Genomic DNA, 14,694 nt, shown 5'->3' with positions numbered 1-14,694 from the left:
AAACACTTGCTGTGTATTTGAGGGACTACTGGTTAATTTTCCCCTTTAATTCTGAATGCTGATCTGATTAGTATTGATATAGGAGGAATCATGGATTTTAATATTTGTGTTGAAATTATTTATCAAAAAATCAAAACTTATGCTAAACATGTGCTAAATTTAATTTTATCTTTTTGCATTTTTTTTATTAAAAATTTTCACCTCCTCCCATTTTCCTCCCCCTCCCCCCATTCCACCTCCCTCTCTCTCTCCAGTCCAAAGAGCAGTCAGGGTTCCCTGCCTTGTGGGAAGTCCAAGGTCCTCCCCACTCCATCCAGGTCTAGGAAGGTGAGCATCCAAACAGCCTAAGCTCCCACAAAGCTAGTACATGCAGTAGAAACAAAACCCAGTGCCATTGTCCTTGGCTTCTCAGTCAGTCCTCTTTGTCAGCCACATTCAGAGAGTCTGGTTTGATCACATGCTTCATCAGCCCCAGTCCAGCTGGCCTTGGTGAGCTCCCATTAGATCAGTCCCACCGTCTCAATGGGTGGGCACACCCCTCGCGTCCTGACTTCCTAATTTTAAAACATATGAAAACTTTACATTAACTTTGCAACCAATAGATAAGGCTCTTTTCTTCTTAAATGTGCAAAATTTGTTTGCTGTTATAACAGAGAATTTGTGTGTAGTTTTCCTATGTGCTTTTGACTAGTGGTGTCTGTGAGACAAATATAAAAGACAGAAGAAATTTTAATTAAAGGCCAAACTCACAAGCCCTATTTTGACATTACCTGCTTAAGTGACTTTGGTAATTCATTACTCAGTAATTTGGCTTAAAGCATTCTGAACCTCCACATCACTGTAACACTACCCCCCAACCTCTGTTCTCAATCAAAATAAAGCTGGATCCTAAATTTTTTTAATGTTGTAGAAAACTGAGGCTTACTTTGCTGCCTTACTTTTGTAAATTTCGCTTACTAAATTATCAAGGTCATAGAATTAAAAAAATTGAATCAGTGAATTCTCAGTTTGAACTTGTTGAGAAAATATCTCTTGGCAGCCTTAGCCACAGTCAAGATAAAGTCCACACTGGTGGTTCTGTCTTTCACCCTCGCTTCGTCTCACAGTTCTGTGGAATAGTTTACTGTGTGCCGCTTTCTAAGACTCAGAGTGCAGAGCGGGTTCTTATACACTCACAGGTTTGCAGATTCATCTGTTTTTGGTTTAATATCAGAGACTGAAGGAAGAAGGCACTTTGTGTCATTCATGTTGGCTTCTTACATGCTTTAGCTGGCAGTATTTTATGGCAGTCACAATATATCTTGTCCATGGTATTTAAAGTAGAGCTGACAGTAAGGGTTAAATGACTCAGTGGTTATGTAGAGAGGAAAATCATTGGGTGAAATATCTTTATATTTTTTTGTGAATGAAAAGAATGCCATTTGGTTCTTTCTGTAGATGCAATTTGATTGCCTGCTTGCTGTAACCTGGTTTAACTTACAGCATTTCTGTCTGCCTGGGAACAACAACAGAAAAATGTCAAATGGATTGAACCTTGAGTAAATAATACTGTGAGCATTTCTCTAAAACCTGCAGAAAGCAGAAATTTGCATAGAGTACAACCTAAAAATTCTTAAAACCTTGTGAGGGACGTGTTTATAGTGGGTAAAGAAAATTCAACTTTCAATGACACTTCGAGCCTCCCAAAGGACCTGAATGCTAAAGAACGAAGCTAAAAGCAGAACATGAAAAGCCACATTTCCCTTTGCAGCATGAACATCACCATAGGATGTAGCAAATGCAGTGACCTTCATTCTTACTTTATTTAAAACACATATTGAGCTAAGATAAGTAAGCTTCATTCTTAGCTACCATGATAGCCATAGCTAGTCCCAATTTAAAAAAAAAAATCTTCAGTAGATGCCTCCTGAGGGAGAAATTTAAAGTCTTCAACCTGAATGGCACAAGCCCTTCCACAAAGCACTGCATGAAATTGAAAAGAAGTAATGTAAGAGAAGGAATGAAGAAGGGTTTTAGGAAGCACAGGCTCTGGTTTTTCTTAAAGACTGCAGCACAGACTCAGGTCTCCAGAGCAGTAAGGATGAAATCCTGCCAGAATATTCCTTTGTATAAAGTTTTCTTTTATTAGAACCCAACAAACAAAAATTTGAAAGACGTTTTCCATGTAAAACTGGTAGATAAGTAACATTCTATGTAGCTGAGATTTTTTTTAAAAGTAATAAGAAAAGTGTGTAACCAATTGATAAGAAGAAAATTAGATGTGCTCTCTTGTTAGACCCCACTCCCCACAACCTTACTGTTGATTGTTCTGGGAGAATTTCTGAGATTTTGAAGGAACATTTTAGTAACTGTGCTGTTTATCCTGTTGGGCTTATTTCAGCCATAATGCAAGTCCATGAAGATTTCTTCTACTATAAGACAGGGATATACAGACATGTTGTTGGCACAAATGAAGAATCAGAAAAGTTTAAAAGACTTCGGACACATGCAGTCAAACTTACTGGGTAAGGCAATTGCTTTCATCTTCAGTGTTTGGATTTTTTAATTTTTGAAAAATAAAGTCAAGAATAAGAGGAAACACCTATATAGCATTGATTGATTGCATATTCAATCATATTTCTTTGAGCCTGTATCTGATATCTTCTGGTTGCCTCGGATAACTCATTTTCTTTTCTTTTCTTTTCTTTTCTTTTCTTTTCTTTTCTTTTCTTTTTTTTTGTTTATTTTTCGAAACAGTATTCTCTGTGTCAGTCCTGGCTGCCCTGGAGCTAATTTTATAGGCCAGGCTGGCCTCAAACTCACTGAGATCCCACCTCTGACTCCCAAGAGCTGGAATTAAGGAATGTGCCACCACCGCCCAGCCAGTTAGCTCATTTTCATGTGTACATTCTCTATTTGCCTTTTCATCATTAAATTTAGGAATTCAATTTCATATATCTGTACTCCCCTCTGACTAGAATTTCCCTTTTTTTCCAGTTCATTTTCTTCCTGATCCTGGCATCCAACAGCTCTTTGTATATTGTAATAAATTCATTCAATTTTACCCATATTCAACTGATCATCATCTAAAGCTATGTACTTACTTAATTATGACCTCATAGTAAATCTTTATAATTTCCCTTACACATACACTTCAGCAGTCAGAGATCTTTAGAGGAACAGAACAGGGAGGATAAATGTGCGAGAATGTATTCACTAGACTTACATAAAGGTAATAACTACAGTTTTCTTGCACCACAGAGGCTGACAACCCAGTAGTGGCTTGGTCCTTGAGGCTGGGTATCTCAGAACTTGGAATAGACCCCCCCAGTGACTATCTTATCTCAGAGATCACAAGAATTCAGTAGTTTGTCAGTCCACAAGGCTGGGTACTTTAGCAGTCCCAATCTGGCCCCCAAAACTTGAAAGGTTCCTGGAGAGTGGGCTGTCAGTCAGTAATGGAGTCTAGGTGCTCATTCTGCTATCAAACACGGAATTATTACTAGCAAAAGCAACAGGATATTTCTGAAAAGCCATTGACAATGACACTGGGACTTGTTTCCTCTGCATATACTGGATTTTTGGGATCCAGTCTGTTTGGATACTCACCTTCCTGGACCTGGAGGGAGGGGGGAGGAACTTGAACTTCCCACAGGGCAGGAAACCCTGACTACTCTTAGGGATGTAGAGGGTGGAGAGGGAAGAGGAGAGGGAGTGGGGGAAGTGGGAGGGTGTTGGGAGGTGGGGCGGAAATGAAAACTTTTATAATTTAATAAACTTAAAAAAAAAGCAACAGGATAAGTCAACTCAGTAGCAAGCAGGAGGTCTGGGCAGGCAAGAGAGAGGACAAAATCTCATCCTTCTGTTATAATGTCTCCTTCAGAGAGCTGCTACTGAAGGTTCTGTCTACTCTCAGATGATCTTTCTGCATCAATAAGGCAATTAGGATAATTCTTTAGTTGCGGCTCCCTACTCAAGGTGATTCTAATTTGCGACAAGCTGGCATTAAAACCAACCATCATTATACCATTGACTCTTCTTCCTTGCCTAAATCTTTGTGTTATCTCACCAAATAATAAAAATATATTGTTTTTACTTTTATATCATTTTATAGTGATGAATTTCAATTAGATGTCTTATGCTATTAGGCATTTGAATTCTAAACACCTATATTTTTTTTCTCTGTTTTCAAATGAGTATCTCAAAATCCCGATGCTCCTTCTTGCTCTTGAAGGATAATCATGTCAGATATCACTGAAAAGTCATTAGAACACATTTCCTGGCATTGCAAGCACCACTGTCTGTATTTGTTGCCTTTCTCTTGCAGAATGCACACAGAGATGATATCTTGTTCTCCCTACATTCCTCTACATTCCTCTTCTTGCAGTGTGCCCCCACCCCTCACAACTATTCAAGGACTCACTGAGGAGTTTTCCCCATTTCTTATAAGATTTGATTTCATTTGAGTAATGTGTCTCAGATCTCTGCTTTAAGAGCAAAACCTTTACTCATAGCTCAGCGTCTTCCCAATTTACTAATGTTCTCTATACTAACTCCTTTGCAGACTTTGCCTTCACTCAATGTCTTCAAGACTTCCTCCCCAAGTCTTTCTTAAACTTACCAAGTTCTTTCTCACATTTACTCACTCCATTACCTTAGTAAAACCTGCATATCTCAAAGCTATCAATTGTTTCTATCTTGTTAACACTGTTTGTCAGACTTCACACTTGCTTGTTCTCCCCTCCTGATGTGTCACTACTTGTTGAAACTTGTCAGGTTTCTTTTCCCTTCATGTTTTGGTTTTCATTGCTGTAGTTGTCAAACTGTGGCCTCAGGTCTTGTTCTCCTCTCCCTACTTTTCTCCGTCTTTCTCTGGTGAATTTAGTACTCTCTGAACTCTTTCTGGTTTCAGCACCAGATAAAAACTGGCATCAGTTAAATGATATATTCGGGTTATAACTCTCTCTTGAACTTCAGACATGTATATTTTGTGCACTATGCAACATCTCTTCATGTACAAGATGGATGCTTCAAACTTGGCACTTCCAAAATAGAGCTCTCTGTCTTCCTCTTTCTCTGTGCAGCAGCATCATCTTCCCACCGAGTCAATGAAAGCTGTTGTCTTAGTTTGGGTTTTTATTGCTGTGAAGAGACACCATGACCACAACTCCTATAAAGAAAATATTTAATTGGGGTGGCTCGCTTACAGTTTCAGGGGCTCAATCCTTTATCATCATGATGGAGAGCCTGGCAGTGTGTAGGCAGACGCAGTGCTGGAGCTGAGAGTGCTACATCTTGCAGGCAACAAGAAGTCAAAGTGACAGTCACACTGACGGGAGATTAAGCAAAAGAGACCTCAATGCCCACCCCCACATGACACAATTTCCCCAACAAGGCCACTAATACTGCTACTCCCTTTGGGAGCCATTTTCTTTCAAATCACCACAGCCATTCTCCCACATACTCTGAGTGGAAACCTTGGAATTATCCTTTATTCCTCTCCTCACAACCCATTTTGAGTATATCACAGTGTCTGTTGACATTATAGCCCAAACCAACTACTCTGTATCATCCGAACTTGCCTGAGTACCCATTACATTTACTTTGTAGCTGGATCAGTGGTAGAGCTTTGCCTTTTCCACTAATTGTGTTTTCAACATAGAAACCAGGATTTCCCTGTAGAACATATCTAGCTGCTAATTTGCTTAGAACACTACAGTAATTTTCCATTTTTCTCAGAGTAAATGCAAAGTTCTTGGTGATGATTTTGTAAAAGTCTGTCTTTCCTACTACACTACCATGGCTACCAGCTTTTTGATGTCAACTTCTACTCACTTATACTCTTTCCACCTAAAATGCTTTTCTACCAAATATCCAACCCATTGCTGTATACACCTTCATCTAGTCTGCTCAGATTTCCCTTATCAGTGTGGCGTCTCTGATATCCTATGGAAGCCACTATTTGCTCTGTCTATTAATTTGCTTCTCTTTACCTGCCACTCTGTTCTCTACAGTTTCATATAATTATAACTTTCTTAGTGAATGATTTAATAATCCCTTCTTGTTGATCCATATATCATTTAGACTGAAACTTCCCGAGACCAGGTCTGTTTGCACAATGACCTTATAACACCAACTCACCTAATATAGTGTTAATTCCTGACACATGTTTAATCCTTTTTTTTCTATTGAAAAGTGACCCCTTTAGCTTCTGCTTTAGCTAGTTCTCACTTGTCGCTACTAATCTTTAAATTCAGCAATTCTTAGTTTAAAAATAAGATAGGAAGGTAAGTTCTCTCTTGGGAAGTCAATTAACTTTGCTCCATCACCTCATTGAGGCAGGACCAAGGCTCTCCTGGCACCTTGTGCCCAGGCTGAGCAAGGTATCTCTCCATAGAGAATGGGCTCCACAAACTCAGTTCATGTGTTAGGGTTAGAATAGGATGGACTGAAGGTGGGGGAGCAGGAGGAGAGGAGGAAAAGCTAGGATTGTTATGGAATGAAAGAAAGAAAGAAAGAAAGAAAGAAAGAAAGAAAGAAAGAAAGAAAGAAAGGAAAAAAGAAAGAAAGAAAGAAAGAAAGAAAGAAAGAAAGGAAAAAAGAAAGAAAGAAGATAGGAAGAAACTGGAAAGGAAAGCCAAAATAGTCCTTACCTTTGATTCAGTTTTGTGGATGTTAGACCCCTGATCACAGACCCTTTCTTTTTCTTCTTCTTTCCTAGAGGCTTGTCTGGTTCTTATTCCAGGTGAAACACGGCTAAATGAGTCTCCTAACACACCTCTTGCAGGTGTTTGATACCCGGGAGTTCTCTTCGCCTTCTTTCTTTGAATTATGTTGCTTCAATTTTTAGCCATTACTTCTAGATGACTGCTGGGATTATGGTTTGGATTCTGATCACTGATGGGTAGTTTGGGAAGGGAATGGTGTCTGCAAATGGTCTTAATAGAAAGATCTTGAGAGAAATATCTTTAAAGTCTGACTTACTTTCAAAGATGAATTTTGATATTTGGGTTCAGTGAGAAAAGGGTTGAATCGAGTGCTGTCTCTTCATTTCTATTCCTATTTTGGTATAGTGAAAATGAATTTTTCCATTATTCCTTAAAGTTAGGATTTTTTTATTATGACTGCTTCACTCACTAAAGATAGAACAAAGGTACTGATGCTTAAAGTTTGTTTCTTTGATCTTAATAGTGTCGTGAATTTTCAGGAAGCACATGGACTCTAAGTTGAGGCATCAGTGACTTCATACTGTGTCACTGGGATTGAAGATTTAACTCTAGTTCGAATCCCCATCAATTCAAAAGCTCATTTTTCTAATCATCATTTGTGCATTTCATATCCATTTTTGTCTTGTCTGGTGATATCCTTGGTCTAGAAAATCTTCCTCATAACACATTATAAGGTAGATGATTTTTTTCTTTCAGAGCTCCCTGATTCACAAGAACTGCTCACTGTCTTTGTCTACTGCTTGGGTAGTCATGATGCTCACGGTAGCTTCACTATTATCCTCACTCAGGCTGTGGTTGGAGGGGATTTAAATATGTTTCCATTTCACTGCTGCCGTTGTTTGTATATTTCTTGTCTTGACCTTGTTAGGCACAGTAATTTGTTCACTTTCCTAAGCTTCTGGAATTTGGGACCTTTGTAAATTTATCTTCCTTCTGTGATAATTAACAAATTAACTTTTTTGTAAGAATATATCTATTTTCTAACAAAGGTTTTGGGTCATCTGGACATCGTTTGGTACCCCGGCAGTAGATTTTAATTCCTTTCTCCTCCAGTAATTCCTTATTTGGTAATTACCACATTCAGGAGTTAAATGCATCAGTGAGTTAGAGAATAATTAAGTAGCTCAAGAAAGTTAATGTCCCTCATCTGAAGAGCTCAATATACTTTTGTGAAGTACCTAAAAATTTATCTCAACAAATTGTTTGGGGTCCTTTGTGCAGAATTCAAAGCTATTAGATTTAATTCACTTGAACAAATGACTATGAGTTTATATTCAGTGCTTAACACCAGGGAACAAAAGCTGGAATAATATGTAGTCTCATTTTTCAGTAATTTCGAGTTTTGATGATTAATTCCCATTGTCATTTCCATTGGACTAACAAATACCTAGGAAATCACCCAAACACACTTTCAAGTGTGTGTAAGTGTGTGTGGATCAACTGAAGTCTTATGACCTGCCTTCAAGGTAGGCAGCACCGTCATATGGATTGATGTCTCACACGGGATAATAACAGGAAAAGTAGAGATCCGGCAGAGTATGGGCATTTTTTTCTGTGACGTATCAGGATGTGAACATAAGCCATTTCTGCTGCTATGCCTTGGTCACCAAGATCAACTGTATCTGCTTAAACCATAACAAAATATATAACATTCTTCATTAAAGTTTCTTCTTGTTAAACATTTGTATCAACAATGAAAAAGTAGCTAACACAGAATGAGAAGCAGATATGTCCATAACTGATTCTACCAGGAAGGGATGGATATATGTGTAAAGCCAGGATACTGAAGGACATATATAAATAAATTTAGGACACTTCTATTTATCTCTGGATCCTGTTTGTGGATGCTGTTAAATAAAAAATACTTTATCTTTAGTCAGTGTTGTTTCTTGTACTACTAATTAGAAAATATTACTGACAAAACTAAGGAGTCCCTTCATTTTTTTTCTTTCCATTCCAATTCTTGTTCCCTATGTTACAATCACACTACCTCATCATGATCTGTTTATGACCCTGAGATTTCCTTTACTCTGAGTCCAAGGTTGGCAATGCATTGCATGAATACTATTTATTTTGCAAATGCTTTTCAGGATCACTGACAGAATTCAGCGAGCAAATTTGCTGTTTGAAATTCTAGATAATTATATAAAAAAGACAAGTATTTACTTTCCCTATTGTCATCTCTGTAGAATAAAATTTTATTGGAGCTGCAGTCTATATATCACTCAAAGAGAATAATATTTTGAATCAGTGTTTTATTATGTTTAACCAATATCTTATGTATCACATTTTCTGGGCAAATGGTAGGGTTTTATTTATGAGTGGAACAGAGAAAGATTCGAGCCCTGATCAAACTGAAAGCCTGATAATAGCTAAATAACTATTAGAAAACTGAAATTGTATTTTGTAAGGGCCAGAATACAGATACTGAATATTTTTGTCAGTAGTATGTCAGAGTCAGTAGTATGAAGGACTTTTTATAATTTATAAAAGTTAAGTAATTACCCAGTGAGAGAAGAGACATGTTCTTACTCCTACCACTCTTCAACTAGACTTTGGGAGCTCAGCTCAGTGCTCTGCTACAGGTCTTTGCCTCTTTTCCATGAGTTGCTGGATGAAGGTTCTATAGTGACATTTAAAGATATTCATCAATTTGACTATAGGGCAAGGCCAGTTTGGGTATCCTCTCCTTTATTGCTTCGGGTCTTAGCTGGGGTCATCCTTGCAGATCCTGGAAATTGTTTTAGTGCCAGGTTTCTTGCTAATTTTATAATGCTCCCTCAGTCAAAATATCTCTTTCCTTGCTCTCATCTCTGCCCTTCCTCCATCTCTTCTATCCTGTTCCCTCAAATTCTTCTCACCCCTTCCTATTTCACCTCCTCTTCCTCCTCCATTCTCCCTTCCACCCCCCACCCCAATGCTCCCAATTTTGTCAGGCAATCTTGTCTATTTCCCCTTTCCAGGTGGATCTATGAATGCTTTCCTAATTATTTTAATGCACTAATTCAAGACAGTTGGATGAACATTTCTGCTATGATTATTTAATCAATACACATAGACATACAATTGTAATAATTAATGCAGACAACATAAGTTATTTAATTTGTGTGTTAAGATTACTTTCAAATACAAAATAATTCTTTCTTATACTTTTCTTTTTAATGTGTATGAGAAAATATACCTGATTTAAAATTATGGTTTGATTCTTCTTGGCAAAAATTTAATCAGGGATAGATTTAATATTTTTGAAGTCTTATGTGACTTCTTTTTATTAATTTCTAAAAGTTTCCAATTCCGCTCCTCCTCCCAATACCCTCCCACTCCCCTCACTCCCTCTCCTCCCTCTCCAGTCCTAAGAGCAGTCAGGGTTTCCTGCCCTGTGGGAAGTTCAAGTTCCTCCCCCCTCCCTCCAGGTCTAGGAAGGTGAGCATCCAAACAGACTAGGATCCCAAAAAGTCAGTACATGCAGAGGAAACAAGTCCCAGAGCCATTATCAATGGCTTCTCAGACAGTCCCCGTGTCAACCACATTCAGAGAATCCGGTTTGATCACATGCTCATTCAGTCCCAGTCCAGCTGGCCTTGGTGAGCTCTCATTAGATCAGTCCCCTTGTATAAGTGGGTGAGCTCATACCTCACGGTCCTGATTTCCTTGTTCATGTTCTCCCTCCTTCTGCTCCTCATTTGGACCTTGGGGGCTCAGTCCAGTGCTCTAGTGTGGGTCTCTGTTTCAAACTCCATCCATTGTCAGATGAAGGTTCCCTCTGATCTTGACTTCATTGTTCATGTTCTCTCTCCTTCTGCTCCTCATTTGGACCTTGGGGGCTCAGTCCAGTGTAGCAATGTGGGTCTCTGTCTCTATCTGCATCCATCGCCAGATGAGAGTTCTATGGTGATATGGAAAATATTCATCAATATGGTTATAGGCCGAGGCCAGTTCAGGCACCCTCTCCTCTGCTGTCCAGGGAACAACGTGGGGAACTCTCCTTGGACCTGGGAACCCCTCTAGAATCAAGTCTCTTGCAAACCCTAAAATGGCTCCCTTAGTTGAGATATATACTTCCCTGATCCCATATCCATCCTTCCTCCCTCCACCATCCCATTTCCACAAGCTTTCCCCAATCCTCCCCTACTCCCCTCTCTCTAACCATCTCCCCTTCCTTCCACCCTCCCCCCCCCGCCCCCCCTGCACCCAAGGTTGCCTGGCAATCTTGTCTACTTCCAATATCCAGGAGGATAACTATATGATTTCTTCAGGTTCACCTTCTTATTTAGCTTTTCTAGGATCGCGAATTATAGGCTCAAAGACCTTTAATTATGGTTACAATCCACTTATGAGTGAGCACATGACATATTCCTCTTTTTGGGTCTGGGTTACCTCACTCAGTAAAGTGTTTTCTATGTCCATCCATTTGTATGCAAAATTCAAGATGTCATTGTTTTTTACCGCTGAGTAAAACTCTAATGTGTATATGTTTTACACCCTTTTTAACCATTCTTCTATTGAGGGGCACCTAGATTGCTTCCATGTTCTGGCCATTTCAAATAGTGCTGCTATGAACATAGTTGAACAAATACTTTTGTGGTATGATAGAGCATATCTTGGGTATATTCCCAAGAGTGGAATTGCTGGGTCCTGAGGGAGGTTGACTCCCAGTTTCCCGAGAAACCGCCACACTGATTTCCACAGTGGCTGCACAAGTTTGCATTCCCACCAACAATGGATGAGTGTTCCCCTCACTCCACATCCTCTCCAGCATAGGCTATCATTGGCGTTTTTGAGTTTAGCTAATCTGGTCGGTGTAAAATGGTATCTCAAAGTTGTTTTGATTTGCATTTCCCTGATCGCTAAGGAGGTTGGGCATGACCTTAAATGTCTTTTGGCCATTCAAAGCTCTTCTGTTGAGAATTCTCTGTTCTGATCATTACCCCATTTTTAAATTGGGTTAATTAGAGCTTTAGTGTCTAGTTTCTTGAGTTCTTTGTATATTTTGTAGATCAGACCTTTGTCTGATGAGGGGTTGGTGAAGATCTTCTCCCAGTCAGAAGGTAGCCTTTTTGCCTTACTGACAGTGTCCTTTGTTTTACAGAAGCTTCTCAGTTTCAGGAGGTCCCATTTATTCATTGATTCTCTTATTGTCTGTGCTACTGGGGTTCTACCTAGGAAGTGGTCTCCTGTGCCTATGTCTTGTAGACTACTTCCCACTTTCTCGTCTATCAGGTTTAAAGTGGTCAGATTAATGTTGATGTCTTTAATCCATTTGGACTTGAGTTTTGTGCATGGTGATAGATATGGATCTTCTTTCATTCTTCTACAGGATGACATCCAGTTATGCCAGCTCCATTTGTTAAAGACGCTTTCCTTCTTCTATTGTATACCTTTAGCTCCCTTGTCGAAAATCAGGTATTCATAGGTTTGTGGGTTAATATCCGGGTCTTCTATTCGATTCCATAGGTCAACTTCTCTGTTCTTTTGCCAATAGCAAGCTGTTTTCAATACTGTAACTCTGTAATAGAGTTTGAAGTCAGGGATGGTTATACCTCCAGAAGTTCCTTTATTATATAAGATTGTTTTGGCTATCCTGAGTTTTTTGTTTTTTCATATAAAGTTGATTATTGTTCTCTCAAGGTCTGTGAAGAATTTTGATGGGATTTTGATGGGGATTGCATTGAATCTATAGATTGCTTTTGGTAGAATTGCCATTTTAACTATGTTGGTCCTCCCAATCCAAGCGAGGGGATGTCTTTCCATTTTCTGGTATTCTCCTCAATTTCTTTCTTCAAAGACATAAAGTTCTTGTCAAATAGATCTTTCACTTTCTTGGTTAGAGTTATCCCAAGATATTTTATGCTATTTGTGGCTATTGTGAAAGGTGAAGTTTCTCTGATTTCCCTCCCTGTTTCTTTATCCTTTGTGTATAGGAGGACTACTGATTTTTTGGAGTTGATCTTGTACCCTGCCACATTACTAAAGGTGTTTATCAGCTGTAGGAGTTCTTTGGTAGAGTTTTTGGGGTTGCTTATATACACTATCATAACATCTGCAAATAACGAAAGTTTAACTTCTTCCTTTTCAATTCGAATCCCCTTGATCCCATTATGTTGTCTTATATCTATTGCTAGAACTTCATGCACTATATTGACGAGGTATGGGGAGAGTGGACAGCCTTGTTGTGTTTCTGATTTTAGTGGAATGGCTTTGAGTTTCTCTCCATTCAGTTTGATGTTACCTGTCGGCTTTCTGTAAATAGCTTTTATTATATTTAGGTATGATCCTTGTATCCCCAATCTCTTCAACACCTTTATCATAAAGGGGTGTTGAATTTGTCAAATGCTTTTTCAGCATCTAATGAAATGATCATATGGTTTTTTTCTTTCGGTTTCTTAATATGACGGATTACATTAATAGATTTGTGTATGCTGAACCAGCCCTGCACCTCTGGGATGAAGCCTACTTGATCATAATGGATAATTTTTCTAATGTGTTCTTGGATTCGATTTACCAGGATTTTGTTGAGAATTTTTGCGTTGATGTTCATGAGTGAGATTGTCCTATAATTCTCTTTCTTGGTTGTGTCTTTGTGTGGTTTTGGTATCAGGGTAACTGTAGCTTCATAAAAAGAATTTGGCAATGACTCTTCTGTTTCTATATTGTGAAATACATTAAGGAGTATAGGTATTAGCTCTTCTTGGAAGTTCTGGTAGAATTCTGCATTGAAACCACCTGGTACTGGGCTTTTTTGGTAGGGAGGTTTTTGATAGCAGCTTCTAATTCTTCGCGACTAACAGGTCTATTTAGATTGTTCACCTGGTCTTGAACTTTGGTAAATGGTACTTATCTAAAAACAAGTCCATTTCTTTTACATTTTCCAACTTTGTGGCATATAAGCTTTCGTAGTAAGATCTAATGATTCTCTGAATTTCCTCTGTGTCTGTGGCTATGTCCTGATTTTCATATTAATTTGAGTGTTCTCTCTCTGCCATTTGATTAGTTTGGCTACGGGTTTGTCAATCTTGTTGATTTTCTCCAAGAACCAACTTTTTGTTTCGTTGATTTTTTGGATTGTTTTCTGTGTTTCTATTTTGTTGATTTCAGCCCTCAGTTTGATTATTTCCACCCTTCTACTCCTTTTGAGTGAGTCTGCTTCTTTTTTTTTTCTAGAGCTTTCAGGTGTGCTGTTAAGTCTCCAATGTGTGCTTTCTCCGTTTTCTTTAATTGGGCACTTAGTGCTATGAACTTTCCTCTTAGCACTGCTTTCATTGTGTCCCATAGTTATGAGTATGTTGTGTCTTTATTTTTATTAAATTCAAGGAAGACTTTGATTTTTTTCTTTATTTCTTCCTTGACCCAGGGGTGATTCAGTAGTTGTCTGTTCAGCTTCCATGAGTTTGTAGGCTTTCAGGGGTTAGAATTGTTGTTGAATTCTAACTTTATTCCATGGTGATCCGACAAGACACAGGTGGTTACTAATATTTTCTTGTATTTGTGGAGGTTTCCTTTGTTACCGAGTATGTGGTCAATTTTCGAGAAGGTTCCATGAGCTGCAGAAAAGAAGGTATATTCTTTCCTATTTGGGTGGAATGTTCTATAGATATCTGTTAAGTCCATTTGATTCATTACCTCTATTAATTCCCTTATTTCTCTGTTGGGTTTCCCTCTGATTGACCTGTCCATTGGTGAGAGAGGTGTGTTGAAGTCTCCTACCATTGGTGTGTGTGGTTTGATGACTGCCTTGAGTTCTAAAAGTTTTTCTTTTACCTAGGTGGGTGCTTTTATATTAGGACATAGATATTCAAAATTGATACTTTCTCCTGATGAATTGTTCCTGTTATGTGTATAAAATGTCTGACTCCATATCTTCTGATTTATTTTAGTTTGAAGTCAATTTTGTTGGAAATTAGAATGACTGCATCCGCTTGTTTCTTAGGCCCGTTTGCTTGAAAAATCTTTTCCCAACCCTTTACTCTGAGTAGATGTCTGTCTTTGT

General features: G+C 38.6%; 1 protein-coding gene across 3 annotated transcripts in view; it reads left to right on the top strand.

Moving 5' to 3' along the window:
- Positions 1-14,694, top strand: part of Tinag (tubulointerstitial nephritis antigen) — a 101,282-nt gene that overhangs the window by 41,788 nt on the left and 44,800 nt on the right. For all 3 annotated transcript variants that reach the window (XM_087905383.1, XM_048423994.3, XM_087905382.1), the window contains exon 9: positions 2,381-2,504. In XM_087905383.1, coding sequence (XP_087761509.1) covers positions 2,381-2,504 — 124 coding nt within the window. The remainder of the gene's footprint in view (positions 1-2,380; positions 2,505-14,694) is intronic.

The sequence above is a fragment of the Myodes glareolus genome, chromosome 4, assembly GCF_982192425.1.
Source record: "Myodes glareolus chromosome 4, mMyoGla1.1, whole genome shotgun sequence".
Taxonomy (NCBI): Eukaryota; Metazoa; Chordata; class Mammalia; order Rodentia; family Cricetidae; genus Myodes; species Myodes glareolus.
This window is presented reverse-complemented; position numbering and strand designations above follow the sequence as displayed.